Consider the following 21,663-nt stretch of genomic DNA (forward strand, 5'->3'; position numbering starts at 1 on the left):
TAAATATTTTATTAAGAGTCGTGTTTTTTGGAATGAAGTAGCTATTAATCTTAATGTCTTGTGTATAATCCATCAAATTAATTATTCAGACATAAAGAGCGTGTGTAACTGGGCTTACCGCTCTCCGAGACGAAATGCATCAATTCAAACCTGTATGCTGAATGTTCGCAGAAACAAATTTCGTTAATAAAATAAAAAAAAAATTACTAATTATTTATCTGTGGTAGCATTAGGTGTGGGAGTCATATTTTTTAAAGGATTATTTTTGAAATAGAAATAGTAATATTATCTGTCTGGTAACGATTTTTATATATCTAAAATAAAATTAAACTCAGCCGTTAATAAATAGAAAGAGACGGGACGAGTATATTCATATAAATATAAAATGAAATTAAGAAAAGTGAAAAAGGATTTATTTTTAAATAAAAATCTTCACTTAGTTGAAAGAAAAAAAAAGACGGCGTTGTTAGTAATGTGTAATTGTTTTTTGTACATTTCAATGTAGTTGAATGTCACTTTTAGTTAACAAAACATAAGTAAATTTTAGTTAAGTAGAAGTTATAATTTTACAGACAAAAATTTAAATAAAAATAAAAACCTAAGTGACATTAAACGAATGTTAAGAAAGCTCGGTGAACAGACAGACATTAAATTATCTATTATTTACAAACAAAATTCCAACCGACTTGTCGGGTTGCCATTTAAAAAAAATAGAGAAAAAAAGTTAAAATATTTACAAAAGATATAAATTCTTATTTGTTATATTGAGACAAATATATATATGGAAAATTTCATATACGGTATAATTTCGTAATTAATTTGTTTTATAAACATTTCAATAAAATATTTGTATTAAGCAACTACGTTATGCTCCTATACGGCAGAATGAGTTCAACCGTTAGGTTGATCACCAACTTGATTAAAAAAAAAATGAACAGTTGCCGTATTAACAACATATACATAAATATTCTCAATTTTTCAATAAAAATATGTATATATATGTGAAGTGACGTCGAACTATTACGTTTGGAAACAAAATACAATAACTCTTATATACTTCATACACTCACTAAATAATAATACGCTCAGAAAACAGAGCATGTCGTATCAATGTCAGGTGACATATGTCACTGTCACTGTCAAAACTTTAAGTCTTCAGTTCAATGTCGGCTGGTATAATTTTGAGGGTGGCGCATGGTTTCCTTCTTCTAGTGATGATCATCATCAGCATGCATATGGAAGAAATGAGCAGGGTTACGGAACAGAACATGGCCAGGCCGAGTTGCACGGCCGCTGTGGAAAAAGTCCCGTGGTAGACCAACGATTGAAGACTCTCTGGTAGTTCTTCGAGCGCCTAAAACATAAAAATTGTCTATGCTCATTTTGTTGATATATATATTTTTTACATTCGTTATTAAAATCAAAAGCGATATAACGATATATCAAAATTTGCCTGAAAAATGTTTCTACATACATATTACGTGAGTTTAAAATGAATGGTGAAGAGTCGAAAATTTTGAGAATACAAAAATCAAAGCGCGCGTAAACAACTAAGATATACTAAAATATATTTTATAAAGGAAGTCTCTATACACTTGCATATTTTTTATTTTTAGTGTTTATTAAGTAAGGGTGTATTTTACGATAATTCATAATGCTATTTATTTGTTGAGACAGCTAGTCCAACGATTACCATTTCTATCCACGCGATCGGCAGGATAATTCCTTCTGGCAGGAAACTGAGAGCGCCGAACACGCTGGACTTCTTAACTTGGATGTTCAGCTGGAGGCTGGAATCATTCATAGAGTAAACCGTGAGAATGTTGCCAGCGCAAAAATAATATGAATTTAACTTTTATATGGCAACTTTTTAGATGTCAAAGGTCGTTTTGTATGTCCGTTGCGAAGTTTTGAATCTAAAATGTGAATTGTTTTAGAAATATATTATATAATGTATATATTAACGTGAAAATATTATAGAATTTGATTGACGTAAGAAATAGGAGAGCCACTGAATAGAGCGGTTTAAGAAAGTACACAGAAAAAAGTATTTTATTTTAAATTACAGCGGCGTTTGGTATTGGTTGTATGTATTTTGAAAAAACTGCTAAACCGATTAGGATGAACATTTTTATGAATATGCGTATAGGATGCCAGTTTAATACTTCGGGGGTCGCCGGTTCGCATCCTGTTCGTGGAGATGAACGTATGTCTATGTCATCAATTGGAACTTTAATAGCTTTTTCTGTGTGTTTGTTTTGAAAGGGTTGTACACATGTGTTGGTACTTGAAAGTATATATTTTGAATAAAACTAATATTTTCGGATGTACTATCGCGTTATTTATTATGTTAGACTATATACTGCGATGTTTCGGTTTCTTTGCAGCAGCCGTGATAACGGTCAGACGAGATGAGGATGTTATTCACATCTCATCATCACCAAACAATATAAGTATATACGAATCTATTATCTTTAGTGTTAGATCTCATTAGTCTGTACCTTGATCTGCCGTTCAGTGCGATGCCGAGGGTTGGGTGTATGTCAATAAAGGAGTCATGGAGCTCGCCGTTGGGGCTCAGGCCTTGGATGTCCTCATACAGTTTGGGGTCTCCGCGGTAGAAATGGGGAAAGGAAGCCACCAGGGGAGCGCCTGATAGAGAATTGGCTTTAGTCTTTATGGTACTATTTGAGGATTGCTGTTATTTCAATGTTTAGAAAATGAAGATAAAATAAAATTTGATTCTGTCCGTTTATATTTAAATTACAGCTTTCAGTACAAAACATGGATGTTTTCACTAGGGAATTTACAACAAATTTTCTTATTGTATAATTTAAGACTATAATATACTTATCATTATTTTATTCAGTTTTATATTCCTATCTATCTATATATATATATATATATATATATATATATAAAACTCATATATAAGATCCTGTTGGGGTACATGTGTGTGTTTGTTTGTTTGTATCCTACCCATAGTACAGGCTGTGACGTTTATGATTCCTCTCGGAGGGCAGGTACCGCTGTCTACATCACAGTAGCACTGGTTGTCGGGATTGCTTTGGGGATCGTCGAACACGTTTGATGGCATGACATACCTCATGAGGCGGATCCCTTGTTCCATCTAGGACAAGTGTTCTGATTTAGCCGAGACAAGCAAACTACTTGCTAGATTATTATATATGTGTTAAGTATTTGTAGATTATAAAAAAAAAATAAGTTATCTTCATTGTTTTTCTTATGAATCTGTGGACACGACAGAAGAACTTTAAACTGATCGTTTCTAGTTGGATAATCTGCACTGGTGGTAAGAAAAATGTGTTCTTCATTCTACGACACTCGCAGCATATACTGTGCTCGTCTCTGAATGGATGAAGACGATGTCTACAACAAGCAAAGAACCAACGAGAAGTGATCAAATCGTTTTGTTACTTTTTTTCTGATATGGCCTTGATCCGTGCAAAGACGCACAGTGTATTCTGCCAGTGTCATGGGTTATTTATTTTTATAACTTAACGAATGTGAAAGGTCATGAGTGACGTTGATACAGATATTAGACTGCAGGTTCCGGTAAAAAATATAACTAGTATAATAATTATATTAATGTACTAAAAGTCTTTATTCCATTCGACAAACTCCTTCGTGTTTCCGCCACACGGAACCGTACAGTAAAAAAAACGTCAGGCCAAATCCACGACTCCAGTGCGGGTGAAGCAATAGTATAAAAAAAAAATATACATCAGCCTTACCTCAACGTCCTTGAGGTAGTCGAACGGCAGTCTCCTGCACATGTTGGAGTTGAACACGAACAGCCTGGTCTTCTTGTTCAGCAGGGACGGCGGGAATATGGTGCCGTCGGAGGAGGTTATGCTGAAATATAACAATTATATCAAGGACCAGGTTCCCGTCATTTGACGTAAGGGATATCTGATTTATAGATGACATTATAATGAGATTTCAGAGTAAAATGTAGTTTTTCTATAAAAAATAATTTAATCATGACATCCTTGAATTTTTTTTATTTCGTGAGACTCGATTCTCGATTATAGTTCATTATTTATCTTTTTAAAAAGATAAAAAAGATCGCGTTTCGGTATTAATGTAAATTGTCATAATTCTGACGTGATTTAAACGTCGGTAGTTTTTCGTCGTCCATGTACAAAACTGATAATAGTTTTATCTTCATTTTAATGGCTCCATATTACAAATTCCTCTTTAATCAGAAACCATTAGTTCTGTCCGAGTTATATCTTATGATTGAACTTTGACATGTCGCTTGACATGGAATGGATCGTAGAGTTTTATTTTTAAACAGTTCCTATAAATCGGTCAAACTTTCCGTTTTGAGTTTGATAATGCAAACTGGTGTTAAGTGTTTTATTTTGTGATGCATTTGTGCAGGAGATTTATATTTATTGTTGCTTGTTGCTCGTTTACTTCACGTGCATGCGACTGTCAGATCTCATATAACCCGATATGATTTCTGCTCATATTTTTAATGGTTGGTTAAGACTAAATATCTACAATTGAATAAATCTAGCAGCTTAATATATGGTCTGCTACGATGGGCAAGTAGATATTATTGCATTGTTATTGTTTTTGATATTAGTATGATGTTGATTTTATTTTTCTATTCATAGTGGAAGTGAAATGTATGGATTACACTTGTAAAAAGTACTACTGTCTTTTATCGTATAAAATAGTGGACAAACGGGTAGAGTTTACTGGAGTATGCCCGTGAGAATTTCCAGGGGGTGGGAGATCTTTGATGTAGGAATAGGATCTTAGATTAAAGGTTGTCCAGTTGTAGAGAAACGAAAATATCATAGACTATTCTATAATTTGGATGCGCGAGGTATAGTTTTGCGAAACGACCCTGATGATGATGAAGAGGACTACCAACAATCAGCAATGCTGCTTTAAGTCCCACCTCCGTACAGTGACGGTAGGCTTCTGGTATCGAACTGAATGCTTCCTCAGATAACTCTCCGAGATCCAACCGACGATATCAAAAATGCTTTTATCAGCAATCTGGCAACCTGAGTTTTCTTGAAATTAAATAGGACTAAGACAAGTTCACAGATGTAAATTGTGCTTATCGAGCGCTGGCTTTCAAAGCGGAGACTGTTTAGGCTATCGAAGGACTGTAGATATGACTTAAGGCCGGTGGAGTACCGACGTCATGCCTCTGACGTCAGCAATGTTTGTTGACAGACAATGGGTCAGAAGAAACGCATCCAGCATACAGCACAGAGGTCTCCATTTGTTTTCCTTGAAGTTTAATCGTTTTAAACGTATTTTTCTTTTGTTGGTTGAGAAGAATTTATAAGAGGGGGGATTCCCGAGTGGTGGGACTTTGGTATTTTCGTTCACAATGTGAAATACAATTTAGGTGATATGTATTACGCCAGTTCTTATTTCGACATTTGACTGGCATCCCGTCGGTAGGAAATGAAGTCTAGGTGGTGGGCGCACTGTCCCGGTAACAGCTGATTCACGCTTGTCTTAAAGACACCCACATTAGACGGAAGGAAACATAGATGCAGGCAAGTTATTTCAATTATTTGCTGTGCTCATGAGGAAGGGAGAAGGATATGACTAGAGGATTTTCTGGTTTGTGATGGTTCCTTCCAAGTGAGCTGGTCCACACAGGCCAAACTTAGGATCTCCCATAGAGAGCGTTCAACCGAACAAGATGTAATTAACTCCTGAGAGTCTTTTTATTGAAGCGATCAAAATAATGAATAATGTTTCCTAATAAATTTTAATTACAAATGTGTTCTGAATGCATCAAATGATGCAGCCAGTATGAATGGGGCGATACCGTATCTGGGGTCGGAGGTTATCGCCTGCTGATAGTGTTTTGTAAGAGCAGCCTTTGACATGTACATTAAACGACAGAGTTTTTTTGTTTGTGATTTACGTATTAACGTAATTTGTAAGTTTATTTCTTTTATTCCACTTCGCGGCTTACTTGCGTGAAGAATTTCGTTAATACGAAAATTATAATGCTATTTTTTCTTTGGAAGCATTTTTATATATATATTTAGAATTGTATACCGACTATATATGTGTTTGTGTGTGTGTGGGAGCGTGTGTGTGTGTGCTTACCTATTACACTCGGAACTCCCCCAATATGACAGCGTCACGTCACCATTGAACTTCTCTATGACGTTCATCTTGTCTTTGTCCTTCTCCCCAGTGTTTATTGTTATTCTGTCTGATACAGTGCCATTTTTCTATAAAATATCGAATATATACGTTAATATAATCTGTATATATCAAAAGTTGAGTTGGTTTGTTGGCTTCAAAGACTCAGAATATTCTGCACCGATTCAGCTGAAGTTTTGCTATCATATACAGCGCTTCAAGGATTGTATTTACCTATTTTTCACGATACTAACATATTCTAAGCTCGTCATTGACCAGCCGAGACTGCAACGGCGCGCGACTCGCGGTAAAAAAATTAATGAGCAACATAGAGGAAGCAATGATTTTAACGATGTCTTTCAAAGGTGCAGATGCCCTCATTCCTGGAAGCCCCATGTTCCATCCCCCATGAAACATCATTTCAATGTAAAAGACTGCAAGTCCCAATTCTATTCGTTCGCAGTCACAAGGAACCAAACTCAAGGAGTCCAGTCTTCCCGTGTTGGAAAACCAGGCAGCCTCAACATACAAACAACGGCAAAACAAAAAATATTTGTATAGCCACAAGTATTGAGGAATTAAATTTGAATAAAAAATATGCCGTCTCTTGTGGCGGGGCGTGGCGGGGCGCGGCTAGTGTGCTATGTGCTTCTGTTTTTCATATATACGTTGTCTAAGAACAATTTTGATGTATCAGATTTTTAATCAAACATGAAGGGTTTGTACTAGCGACGTTCGATTAATATTAAAGTGATGGGAATCTAGAGTTATTTTTTATTTTATACTCAAATACAGTCTGTGTGATCGCAACGAGCACATAGTTAAATTACGTACGGAGGAATCAAAGTTATCCGCATAAGTGCGTGGCGATGCACTTTTGGTAAGCTAAAAGTTTTGAGTGCACGTATTCCCAGCAGTCGTATCCCAAGTACCGTTGTCCGAATGTTATGAAGCTATTAAATTATTGTGTGCTCTAAACGAACACCACACACGTGGCATGGGACAGCAGCCAGGAGCTTGGATACTCACCGAGACGAGGAGTCCGAATTTATCGTAGCGGAACTGTGCTCCGATGCTGAGGAAAGGCCTGGCCAGGTCCATTATCCTGTCGTCATAGCCCCACAGGAACCTGGGGATGGGAGACAGGCTAGCCGACTTCGATGACACGAGTGTCTTAATCTCAGTCGGATATCAAAAGAATTTCAACAACTCGTGAATTCAAATAGTCGTAGCATTGTATTAGAGTAACGAATTAGGAAACAAAATGGCGGCATCAGCTGCTGGGGTGGCGCGGGCGTGAGGACAAACGTCGAGGAAAAGGATCTTAATGTATTTCGTAAATAATGTCTTTTGCAATAACAGAAATTTTAAATCAAATATTCTTTAAGCTAGATTTTTGTTATTTTTTTTTTGTACAGGGTGTTCAGAACGAGTTTCCATGCTCGGACTACACACCACGCGTTCTAAGTCCCTCAGTCAATGAACAACCTTAATACTTTTTAAGTATGAAACTGTTAACGCTGCGTGTGTCGTGACGACGCGAGCTCGGTAAACATTGTGAGTCCACATCCACACATGAAGGAGTTGTTCCAGGAGTGAGTCACGTAGGGCTATGGGGGTGTGAGGAGCTGAAAGGGAAAGGCTGGTCGGTCTCCCGACCCTCGCGCTCATAGCACGGAACACGCCGTCACACTGCTTAGTAAACATTGTATTAAATCTAGACTAATTAATACCTTTATTACAGATTCCATCACGCCATGACCTGTGTGTGGCTGTTGAGTTAACTTTTTAAGCTATTCATTACCTTTGAACTGGCAGCTTGAGGAAGGCTTCATTATGGTCAGCAAAGCTCAGCGTGGATTGCACCGTGATCTGACCCAGGGTCGGTAAGTGCAGCACATTGGCTATGACACCCTGACAATGAAGGTTCTGTTTAATAGCCAGCAGATGATACACACCTTGAGGTGGTTCACACGATGTACGTCAGGTTTAACTGGCAGAGATTTTAACTAAACTGAGAGCTGTTAAAGTTATTAATTTTTTAGACGGCGGAGGTGAGCGTTTAACGCGCGTTAGTTAGCCGCCCCGAACCCCCGATATCTGTTGGCGTCGTAACTCCCGAAGGGATCAACAAGTTTCGATGCGGTTTTCTTTATCTGTAAGCCAGACCCTCGCGGTGGTTCCTATCTACTATTCAATATCAGGCCAGCAGTGTAAGAGTTCCAGCTCTTTGAAAATGATGTACGGCATCTTTGATGTATGATTGCGTGATTAGCTCAGGCAACTGTGTCCGTTGAATAACGAATAATGCGTTGGGAGTTTTTGAGATATAATAGGATTTTGTTACGTAATGTGTGTGTGTGTGTGTGTGTGTGTGTGTGTGTGTGTGTGTTTTTGTTGATATTTGTCAGTATACAGTGTACGGTGGGCAACATAACGTTGATTATATATATTAACAATTAGTATCTCGAGGAACTTAAAGAAGTTTCCTTTGAATAGTTTAGTTTTTACTTATTTTGCTCAGCGACCCGTTCCTTAAAGCAATCCCAATAAGAGCATCTACATCACAACTATCAGAAGTTTGTTTTGTCTTCAAATAAAATACATTTAGTGTTTGAACCGCGATCCATCACTCGCATTGACCTTAGCGAATTTGGGTATCGGCGTACCTTATCTCCCGCGGAGGTCACGAGAGATTATATCTCCGTTATCAGTACATAAACAGTGCTTTGATTAAAAAAACATCATTTTTTATCTCATTCAACGACCACAACTAAAAATAGATCGTATCTAGTCCTTAGTTATGACTAACATTTGGAAACGTCCTCTGTGTTAAGTAATAAAGTTATTTCGAGCAATTATCTTTGAAAGTTTAAATATTTCTGTCAGAAATACGTAATATTTACTTTTGTCGAACTACCTACATATATGTATTTATATATATAATGTATATTCGTCTGTATGTTCGTAAATTTTTCATAAAACTAACATAGTTTCTCTCGTTTTCCTGCATCACGTTAAGCTTATCACATAAATGAAGACAATACTCCCACTGCTGAGAATTTTTTTCAACTTAGTTATTTGTAAGTCAGTTTACACAATAAAAGTTATTTAAGTTAGAAACCGTGTTACCAAATAAGTTAATAGGCTTTACGTATTTAATTTAATAACTTAGAATACGGACATAGGAAAGTGACAAGTATATTACCAGGAGAGGCAGATTGGGCACGGAGATCTGGTTGAAATGAGCTGCGCCGCTCTTCTCGGGACGGAACCTGAAGTTATTTCTTTCCTGGAAGGTCAGCTGATCTCCTTGGAATTTGATATTCACTCGCTCTATTTGCTGACTGTATAAATACTTGTATATAAGGACGAGTGATTGTATATATGTATATATATATATTAATAAAAATACGTAATACATATTAAATTTAATCGATATTTGTATAAATAAATCAATTAACAAAGTCACCTTATATATTATAAGCACAATCACACGTATATAGATAATGCATTGATGATATTAAATTCAAGAAATAATCTATACACAAATATTATGAAAAAGATTATTACTATGCTTACTACATGTTAACATTATTGTACTACACACGAGGCGTTACACGTTTCTTTATTTAACCAACGTTAATACTTAAATGTGAGAGTTACGAATGAAAAAGAGTGCGTGGAGTCCCTCCGCGTGGAAGAGTGAAAATAGAGAGAATGGAAATGTTTTTTTTTAGTAAAATCATATTGTTTTTATAAGAATAACTTCACAATCTACCCATCCACTCACTCTCGCTCCGTCTCTTTCTATTCCCCCTCCCCAGCGTTGAACCTCTAACGCAACCTTGTTGGAAGTTATGTAGTGGCGATACGAACTTGGTTAAAAATACAGTTAAAACTAACGTATTGTTAATGTTGTTATCGAATACTATATCAGAGTATTGATGTTTATATTGGAAGCATTTCCTCTTTTGTTATCATATCGAATAGATTGCATTATCTCCGTGACTGTGAGGCTGCGGAAGGAAGGCTTTCTGACATGTCTTTTATCGCTTAACGATAATGAAATGGAAGTTGACAAAAAAAGCTATCGGCGCTCACTATTTACGTTATGTTTAGCCTTACCACTTGTCGCCATCGTCACTACATACGGAACGTTGATAGTTTTTCGTTCGTAAATCTTCTCACATTGTATTCACGTGAAGCGATCGCGTGGTTTAAATAAAAAAAATATAAAGAAATCTGAATGTAATATAACGCAAACATAACAATTGTCGTGAGCAGGATTCGAACCCGCGTTTCCTAGGTGGTGACGTTTCAGTCACTACTAACTGAGCTACAGGACCCCAGCTCTGACAAAAGGAAACATTAATATATATATGTCTAGTGTAACTTACGAGTATATAAAGGGTCCCACGTCCTGGACCTTGAGCCTCTCGTCCAGGCCCGACCTGACGCGCTCCCAGTTGGTGTAATTGAACACGTGAACCTTCATCAGCGGTTGGACGCTCGGCCGCCGCCACAGAGAATACGCTACTGTGTTGTTCTTTATGACCATGTTCTGAGCGAATAGATCATAATGAATAAGGAAAAGAAAAATACTTAAACTATCAAATTAAATGCCAGATATCATCATCATCATCATCAGCCTATCGGAGCCCACTGCTGAAGGCCTCTTCTCACACGGAGAAGGTTAGAGACAAAGAGAAATTATCAGACCAGGTTTCCTCACGATGTTTTCCTTCACCGTCCGTCAGTGGTGTCTAAATACTCTTATAATTTATAATGCCAGATATACTAAATTCTTTAATTACTAAAGTTTTTAAGTTAAACGTTTGTTAACATTTTAACAGAAAGGATGTTTACTCACCGATAAAATGGCGTCGTTTAGTGTGTTCGTGAAACAGAAGAAAATGGTGCCTATGAAACTCAGAGCGAATGTCGCTGAGAGTATAACCAGCACTGCGAAAGTATACAAAAATATAACTTAAAGTAAGAAAAAAATAATAAACTACTTATATTGTTTGTGTTAAATTAAACAATTATATAATTCACTTCTTTTTTCTGGGCTTAATTACTATATTTATAAAGAAAATAGTTTTTTTCTATTTACTTATATGAACGCTAAAGAATCTTTGTTACTCATTTAACATAAAGCGTCTTGGATATCAGGAAAGCTATTGGAAGAGATCTGACTTAAAATGTTGCCTACTTCTTAAATTTAAAATGCATAAAAGTTGTACTGAATGTGACGAGAGATGGCGCTGCCGGTTGGTAAGAAACTTTTAAGCATCTCATTACGACATGGACGGAATCGCGGACAGTACCTTGAGATTTTTATTTAATATGAAGTAGGATTTAATATATTTTTTCTGATATCTTTTGTATAAGAGATTGAATAGAGTTTACCTACATATGTAATACAGTATAGACTTTTGCTGTCAATTTTATGTATATATATAATATGTTATTTTAAATCACTAGTCTTTATCGCTATGCTTTTAATAAGAAAAAAAAAATATTCTTTAGATCTCTTCATGTTTAAATATTAACAACGCAGACAGCAAAATGAAAGTTTTTTTTGAAAATTTTACATCGATATTCCAAAAAGAAAAATAAAATGGCGCCGCCGTATCTGACAGGTAATAAAAACATGTGTCTGTCAAAACAATAATCACAGATTATATACAGCAATAAAGAACGAAACGAGGTCGTATTATTATTTTTATATAAATTATATTATGTAAACTATACATCACGCGATGTGTTATCACTGTTTCGTTGATCAGAATTTGTAAATATTCGGAAAGTTATTTGTAAATAATACTACGTATAGAATACTTTACTCTCAGTGTGATAGTCTGGAAATTACTAAAAACTGTGCGTATAGAGTTGGAACTTATGGTAGGAACGGAATAAATAACTAGACTACCAAATAAAGTTTTAATATTCAATGATTTCCAGAAATAACACTAATGAATTAATTCAACTATTTAAAACGAAAATATCATAAGATTCTTTAAACGATCTATATAAATAAATTAATTAAATTATCCTGTCTGTTTGTAATATAAAAATGACCGCTTCTTTTTTATAAAATATCTATTATATACAAGCAGTGCCCGCGACTTTGTTCGCGTAGTAAAAGTAACTTAATACAAAATTTCTTCGTAAACAATGTTAGAAGTCGTATTAGCAGCATCTTGCATTGCTCGCCCGAGATAAAGCTAAATGGTTACCAAGAGATTAGTCTCAGGGCGGACGCAGATCTACACCGACACAACTCATGGTCCCTCGGAAATTAGTACATTAATTAAATACACCATGTCCTTATTAAAGCCATCAAGCGTTCATGAAAGTAACTCTACATAATTTTGTTTCAAAGTAGTTTAAAAAATATTCCCATAGGAATGAGGCATTTTGCCGGTAAAAGGTACCATGCATGTTGCATCAGCTGATCAGCAACCCGCATATGAAATTTTATTGAAATCCGTCCGGTAGTTTTTAAGTTATAGGTGTACAACAGACAGACAGACAGACAAAAATGTCATAAATCATATCTTTGGCATCTGTTTCTTCTAGGAATACCCCTATAGGGATTTATTCTCATTTATCTTTATTGTACAGAATAGACCCCGTGAGCGATTTTGTTATATGTAATGATAATAGATTAACTCGCTCCTGTCTGTCGGCTTCTCTGAACGGCTGGACCGATTTTGAAGAGACTTTAACCGACAAATAACTGTTTATAAAATGATTAATTAATACTTCATGATAGTAAGTAATTAAGGCGACTTCTGTTTTAGAAATTTTTAAACTAATTTCTATGATATATATATAATAATAATGTAGTATTCTGCCCAAACAGAGTCGCGGGTAGCAGTAATATAAACTCTCTTGTAGAAGTTTTCCAGTTAATTGTATTATGATATACATAAAAAAAATCTTAATCATCTCGTCTGTCCGTGATCGCGGTTGCTGTGAAGGATCCGAAACGTTCCGATCACGTGCAGATGTCATTAAAATAGAAAATACATATGTATATAATTAAAAATTCTTCGTCTCGAGTGAGTGAGGCGAGTGAGGTCACGATAGTTTATACGCAAGTGCAACTGGGAAACGACTCTTATAGTCCCAGGTTGAAACCAGCTCGTGCTGATGAGTTTTCAAAAAAATCAATATGTCAAAATAACAATATTGTCATGATAAAAAAAAACATTCAATAAAATATCCACGTACTGGTTGTTTCAATAAAGAAAACAACATCGAAATTTTACGATCTGTTTATAAGTTACGATGCCACAGACGGACACACATTTCACGCGTTTCGACAAACACTATGAATTTAATTGTTCGTCTGTGAAAAGAAAGTTCAATGGAAAATTGAGGTTTGTTAACTTGTACTTAAAATATCAAATAACAAATTGGATCTGACCGATTCTTTTAGATGTAAATGTACTGAAATATATATATAATATAAAGCGTCGTGGAAATTTAATTAACTTATTAATAAAAAAAATATACATTTTTCTCTCGATTATAAATAAATCTCGTATACAATACAAAGAGGTACAAAATTACGGATGTTTCAGATAAAAAGCTATTGGAGAAGTATTCCTCAATGCCTTCGTTGTTTCGTTAAAAATATATATGTAGGTATATTGTGACCGATTGTTTTATTAAGGACAATGTATATATATATATTATATATATATGTATAGTCAGTGTTTATGTCACTGAACTCTAAGGGCTGGACCGATTTGATTTTTCTTGTATGTCACTATGTTCCGCGCCATTGAGTTTAGTGTCACACATCATCCCGGCAGACGGCGCTGCTGTGTATCTAAGTTATTTAAAATGAAAAATCTGAAGCGTAGGTTACGATGTGTATTTCGTTAGCACAATTCGTACATTTCTTTCTGAGCGCAAATCTGATGTTTACGGACGGAGTCGCCCGCAAAAACTAGTTTTAATATGTAATTAGTGATAAATATTACTATTGTATGGTTGGAGGTTTTTAAATTTTTGGTAACAAAAAAAACTTTTATTTTTGACATAATATTAAGTTCAAATAAATAAACTAATAGAGGTTTTGAAAATATAACTCAAAGCTTCGAGCGTAAAAGCTGTGAGTGTACAGACAGAATATTATATTAAAATTATAGTGTATTTTGTTTTTAATATTTTTTTCAAAAAATAATCATTTTCAGGTATAATATTCATAGGAAAATATATATTTTTAAACTACGTACTACCAATTACGAAAATATTTTTATATATACAGTTCGTTTATATTATCTATATTAAAAAAAAAATTACTTATTGTTTTAAAACGTCAGCCGTTAAACAAACATTCTTCTAAACCAAGGCGTATCGTACAAGAACATGTACAGTGATAACACAATAACGCCCATATTTTTATGTACCACTTGTTGGCGGGACCGTTTACACAACGGCGTTAAATGCAACGTAATAGTGCGCGTATTCATGAGGACAGATAAAAAATTAACTACGTACTAATACGAGATCTGTATCTTCATTAATGACAGCCATTGAAGCAAATTAAACTGGTTTTTTTGTGCCATAGAGCAAAAAAAGAAACATGTTTATATGTATATTTAATTATTTTTATCTCTGTATGTATAGAGTTGGAATTTTTGCGTTGTTTATCGGTTTTTTTGTTGTTGTTGCATAGAACTTAGTACTTGGTGTTGGAGCTGTGATGAGTCTGCAGACGATTTATAGTCAAGAAGCCGGATTTGGCTGATAAATAGTAATTAGAGAAAAAATATACATATATGGATTTTTATTGTTTTTTTTTTTTTTTTTTATAATATGGCCTTCATCCGTGCACAGTATATTCTGCCAGTGTCGTGTGGAATGGGGGAGACAATTTTTATTGTGTTCAATGTTATTCCTTAACTATGATGTTTAGAAGTACAAAATTAGGAACGTATATAATAATTATCTAGAGACTTAAAATATAGATTTCAAGGAATGTTTCCTATATTTTTTATTTAAAATGAATGTTTATCTCGTCTATTTGTAAGTGTTTTTTCATTAAAGTACATTATAACATCATCGTCACGTTTTTTGACATTTGAAATAAAGCAATACCTACAAGATAAACTAATAAAAAATCAGAAAGTGGTCAATCAGTTAAATAAATAAATAAAAAGTTATCAATATATGTTACGGCGTGATCATAAAGCTGGCTGAATTAAGTAATTCATTTTTTGTATCTGTGTCAGGAATGGCAGGGAATATAAAACATTTTATAGAAATACACTTATACCAGAACCTTTTGGAAGCCTTATAGACGTCACAATGACAATGTTTATTTTGAAGTTAAGAGTCACGTCACAACTGACAGATATTAAAAAAAAAAAACCAAATCAGACAGCTTTGTCTGAAGCGTGAGTGATAATAGAAAAAATAGCTACATTCATGGAGAGTAAATTTAGGATTGTTTTATGTTTTAGCCAATATTAACATAGAATATTAATTAACGTGTTTAAAATCTAAAATGAAATTACATCGGTATGCTCAATACAAGTTTGCGTCACTACATACGAAGCGTTTACCGTTTATATTCAATAAACTACAAGTGAGTCGTTAAAAATGCGATGCGCGTTGTGTAGTACAAACTTATGGTAATTATACGGAACGACACTTACATAGCTAATTGTCTTAGAGTAGGGGTTTTTTGACAACGACCACAGATAATATATATATATATATATTAATAAAAAAAAAGTTTGTTTAAATAAAACTAATATTTTCTGATTAACTACTCGTTTTTGTTATTTTTTTAAACAACATACTCCCGACGATTCGGTTATGAAAATTTCATCTCTTCCTCGTGATCACGGTTGCTGCAAAGCAACCAAAACGTCGGTATGTAGTTGTAATAATTAAAAATATCGCGTAGTAAATCAGAAAATATTAGTTTTATTTAAGTGAATACTAGTAAAAATCTTAGATCTTAAAAAAATTTGTTCGTGATTTTTTCTCGTTTTTTTATATAATTTTTAACTGATTGTTTTATTAAATATAAAATAATAATGTAAAGGTTATAACAGAATAAAATTTATTACTTAAAAAATATTAACAAACGTACACAGAATTGTAGAAATAGTATATATTCTACTATGCCTAATACCCCGACTCTCCTCTAATTATAAATGCTCTACAAGGTCGTGTCTATTATATTCTTACGTTAACGGTTATTTGATAAAAATGTATGGGTACTTAAACGCAACGCAAACTAATCACAGTAATTTTAATAATTTCGTCTTTATTTTCATGACTTTTTTTGTATATTTTAGTAGTCTAGGGATACTACACTTATATATTAATCTATTATTATTATAAAGATGCTTCAATAAAAATTGTATAAATAAAAAAAATATTCTAGTATTTTTTTTAATAATATTGTTCAAGTAATTTATGCTTTCTTAAAAACTGTAATTGCAATTTTAATAAATTAAACTTAAATTTCATTTATTTCATATGGCAACACAATTTTAGGCTCAAAGGGACTTGTATCCAGAGCCGTAAAATAGTTTACACAAAAAAAGAAAGAATATATAATGAGATTTTGGGTTTGACATTTCTAAGTTTTACGTTTCGTCGATTTAATAAATAGAAGTGTCTTAGAATAAATTAATCTTAATGTGTAATAAAACAAATGATTTTAAGTAATCTGTCGAAAATTTAAAGTAATGAGCCTTGTTTAATATTTAAACATTAGCATAATACCTACGCGGTGTTTTGGCGCGCTAAATATATAGTCGGTAGTAAATCTGCGACGTACCTACCGTTTGATGTTATGCGAGATGTTATTCTTCTAAGTTATTTTCAAATGATTTTAAACTGGTGCGCGTTTAAATTTTTATCAAATTTCGATGTCAGTGTAAAGAGGTTAAGGTCGCTTCGAGATAATTTAATATGGCTACAAAATAGTCGTTTTTAACATAATTATTTTCCACAATCAGAACACTTACTCCTAGTTTGTTTTGGCGGTCATAAATTTTTGCATAGTAAGTACTATTAGATACTATAGTTTTGCAGTGTACACACTTGGTAAGGTAACAGGGATGGGAATGTATGTTACTGCTTACTACGTCACTAAAAACGGAGCGTTTAAAGTTGTTCATTCAAACATTAACATTATAGTAACGTAGATTTTGTTTGAGATTAAACTCGTAGTAAAAAAAAATCAACTGTAACACTACATACGAGTCGTTTTCAGTATTATGTATATAGTATTACGATTCAAACTTATAGTACGTTAGGTACGTTCCTGGGAGAACTAATGACGTATATCGTTATGTTAAATAAATATAAAATTGTGCTTATTTTTCTTTCTAATCTGCTTTCAGACTTCGATCAGCTTTACGGTCATTGTAGTTTATTTAAATAAATAAATTGCTGTGACGGCGATGTCGTCCGGCTAATATAAGATTCATCTTAATCTTTGCTAATTAAATATGCATATACATAAAATAGCTTCGTTATTTTTTATATTTTAGATGAATTAGTTGGTTGCTATATATATATATATATATATATATATATATATATCGTTCATTATATAGGGTGTCCCAAATTTAACGCAAGATTTTTCAATTTAACGCAATTAAAATCTTGCGTTAATTTTGGGACACCCTTTACGTAATACACTTTTATATCCTATTCTATCCGATTTTCGCGGACGGTAGTAGTCCCCACTATTTGCAGAAACTTATCCCATCAAAACGTAGTCTCAAAGTCCATCGATAATAGCTATGTCTCTCGAAAGTTATATCAATATACGTACATCAGTATTATTTTAAACTATCTACAAATGACATGTATGTATTGTTGCTGTTATTTATATATATATATATATATATAAATCTCGTATATTCTAGTGTCGTGTTATTAAGATATGTTTTTCTTAAACATGACCGATTTTACACCCATTTCACATTGAATGACCTAAGTCACTATAAAACGAAGATTATCTGCTGATTACGAACCGTCGGTGTTGAGTGAAATTTCATATTTATAGTAAGAATTCTCATATCTGGATGGCAAATATCTTACGTTAAACTTTGAGAGTAACTCGTAACTTAATTAAGATAATTGTATGTTATAACTCACTCGTATAGTACTTTTTGTTGGACTGTTTCCCCCAGCACAGCGCGGACCATTGTCTCTTAACTCCTGCACAGGTCAGCTGTGCTCTTCCACAACCGGCGCATCCTGGGAGACCGGCCAGGATAGTGTCCTCCCTGATGAGGAACTTCCCCACCCCGTTTCCAGGCACAATAACCGCCTTCTCCTCTCTCGGCATCAGGGAAGCTGAGGTTTTCTCTGTATCCTCCAGCATGTTTATCTCATCGCGACCGCCCCCGCCGCAGTACAGACCCAGACTGCCGAATGCCAATATGTCACGACATTATCGTTTGTGTTGTTTTTTTTTATTAAATAGGTTATCGCGTTTTAACTCAAGTTTTCCAATAAATTGTGTTGATTTTGTAATTGTCTCGTTATAAGTAATGCCCAGTTAATATACATGTACATATATAGTATGGATTTCGCGATTATATTTAGAAATATTATTATTGCGTTTTGATTATGATTTGTGATCACACTTTTTCTTTTTTTTGTTCTCGTTACTTTTTCCTTAAGTCAGTGCTTGTAATTGTTTTACTTTATTTGTACCTCATTTTTTACCAATTGTTGCTTTCAACTGTATCACATTTGCTATGGTTTAAGATTATTATTATTATTACTATTTTTTTTGTTCGTGAGTGAACATGCAAAGAATGTTATTTTATTACATATCATGTACATGCGAATGTTGAGTTAGCCTATAAGTGGGGTGTACAATTAATGCATGTAACAAATTAAATAATTTAGTGTTAATTAAGACTAAGAACTAAAATTGTATACAACGTTGGCTTCCTATTTAAATAAATAAATATTTTCCGGGACAAAAAGTTTAATGCCTACCACTTGTTATCTTTTGTTCTCCTTACCTTTTATATATTTGGGTTATTTCTATCGCGTAACTTAAATATTTTGTTTTATTATATATATATTGTTTTTTTTTTTTGTATCAATATGAAGGTGATGTATTTGTTAGTCGCTGATGGATGGAACGACACATATAGTGTTATGTTCAGACAGGAGAAGAATCTTGTTACTTTTTTCCTGTTTCAATAATAAAGAGGACTGAGATGATGATGGTTGATGATGATTGATGATGATGATGATGATGATGATGATTTTAGAATATACTTTTAATATATTTGATTACTTTCATTTATACAAATGTATATATTTTTAAATTACTTATGTTATTCTAATCGGTACATGTTAAAGATTTCGTTAGTTCCTCAACAAAACTGTCTCCGTGAAGTCATTTATGTTGATGAAATTCCGTTGTTGTTCACCCCGCTGACTTGTTGACGGTTACACCGCTAGTATTTTTACCACAAGCTCGCAACGTACCACTACGTACGAAGCGTCTCACGTTTCTCACTGAATAACCTAGGTTGATAGCTGCTACTTAGGGTAGGAGTACAGAAATTATTGTAGAATTTGAGGAGTCATGAGCGGAACGCGCTATTTCAATGTTCTTATCGCTTCTGGAGAATTTTTTTTTAACTATCAGTTGATAGATGTTTGTATCGTGGAAGGGTTGATATTACTTAGTTTGGTCTATATATATATATATATATATATATATATATGTCGGAGCGTCAGAATTAATTATGATTTTATTTCCATTTTATTTCACAAATTATTACGAATTAGCTGGCAACGTCAAGCAGTTAGCTTGAGTGAGGTCACCCCGGTGTCGGTTTTGACGTTGGACAACTGACAGAGAAAAAAGGGAATGTCACCGACATTTTTGGAGTGGATGAACTCGCTGCGTTACCAACTAAATCTTGTTCCATCGTTCACTATGTCTGATAATGAGCTATCTTCTGATCCTCCGTTATATATATATATATAAGCTACTGCAAACTGCTGTATATATATAGAGCTATGACCGCACATATTTCTAATTAATATAAAGAAAAATATTGAAAAACACGTTGTTTCCTGCCAAGAGCAGAGGTTTTGATTACAGCATTGCTTACGCCATCGTCTGGATAATGATTCCTGCTGTTACCGGGTGTTATAGGTGATATAGCTGACAGTATAGTTTTGGAATGGTTCAGGTCCAGCTCTAGGGTCCGCTTGGAACAGATAGACTTGGAAATAGAAACATGGTTCAACACTTTCACACTTCAAGCTGTCTCTGAAAGCGATGCTAATGTAATGGAGTTGTGTGCAACCAAAACATTAGTTATCTCTTCACCAGCGAGAGGAATCCGTTCACCTAGAGCTCAACATTTCGGAATGCATCCTCATAACCGAGAATACTTGGTAGCCCTTCAGTGAGCAAGTAAAGGTAAGGCAACTTCATGGAAACTGATTCTGCTTGCGAAAGCTCAACACTATTCTCTTCGAGACACTTTCTTTGTATATAACATAAGGCACAGATCTGTTCTTATTTGAAAACTAGCTGACATTTAGATTGCCCAGAAATATCACATTACTGCTTGCGAGTCCGCTGAGAGACGTAAATAAAGCTTTGTCGTGACGAAGTTTTAGTTAAAAGTAATCTTGTCAGCATGAGCATCAGAGTAAAGTGTCGAGTGTCTTAGTATTTTATAGGTTACTCTTTAAAGAGTTAGCTACTCTTGGATGATCAGGAGTACGGCAACTCTCCAACCTTTCGTTGTAAAAATTTCTTGTACCCCAACGACCATCACCTCCTCATGTGAACAGCCAAGGTTGGGGCAGATAGACTGCATGTATTTTTACTTCCAATATAATATGTGTCTTAGAGACTAGAGAGAATAGACTATTACTGATATTGTATGTCATAATCGCCTTCATTTCCACCTACCCACAAAAAAAAACCACAACCAAGGATTAACCAGTAGTCATTAAGTGATAACTTTACCATAAATATTTTCACTACTTATCAATGATAATGTTTTGCATTCCCTGAACTGCGCACATCGATAATGAATATAACTTTTTTAAATTAATTTCCACAATTTTTTTATTTAAGACACCGATCTGAGATGCTGTGACTATAATTGTAACTTAATCAATGTTCCTATTCAAAGCTTTCAATCTATAACAAACTTTTAACTGGGAATAATGTAGTACTGTGAGTACAAGTAAATAGAGCCTTTTTTAACTTCCTTTGCGCGAAAAGTTATATCTTTACTGGTAGAAGAGCTTATATACTAACTTTTATATTTTCATATGCATAAAAAGATTATCTCTACGTAATATAACGCCACATTAATTTTCCAATGTATTGCAAAGCGACTTCATCATTAATTCAGCCATAAGGATATTCCTCCTGAGGAAGGCTTATTGGCAAGCGTCGTTTCGGCCAGTGTAACCCTTCGGTGGACTGACGTGTGTGATGAGAGTATTGTAGAT

The 21,663-nt window shown here is 34.2% G+C and overlaps 1 protein-coding gene across 1 annotated transcript; it reads right to left on the reverse strand.

Annotated features, from left to right (window-relative positions):
* Positions 1 to 391: 391 nt before the first annotated feature.
* On the reverse strand, positions 392 to 18,578 carry LOC116776536 (scavenger receptor class B member 1-like). The gene is made up of 12 exons (XM_061525606.1): positions 18,307 to 18,578; positions 11,030 to 11,121; positions 10,557 to 10,720; positions 9,365 to 9,503; positions 7,961 to 8,070; positions 7,186 to 7,285; positions 6,118 to 6,245; positions 3,756 to 3,876; positions 2,980 to 3,130; positions 2,502 to 2,652; positions 1,694 to 1,790; positions 392 to 1,354 (listed from the first exon to the last, which is right to left on the reverse strand). Exons 1-12 carry the CDS (start codon positions 18,533 to 18,535, stop codon positions 1,148 to 1,150), a joined length of 1,689 nt encoding a protein of 562 aa, XP_061381590.1. The 5' UTR covers positions 18,536 to 18,578; the 3' UTR covers positions 392 to 1,147.
* Between the last annotated feature and the right edge of the window lie 3,085 nt (positions 18,579 to 21,663).

The sequence above is a fragment of the Danaus plexippus genome, chromosome 30, assembly GCF_018135715.1.
Source record: "Danaus plexippus chromosome 30, MEX_DaPlex, whole genome shotgun sequence".
NCBI lineage: Eukaryota > Metazoa > Arthropoda > Insecta > Lepidoptera > Nymphalidae > Danaus > Danaus plexippus.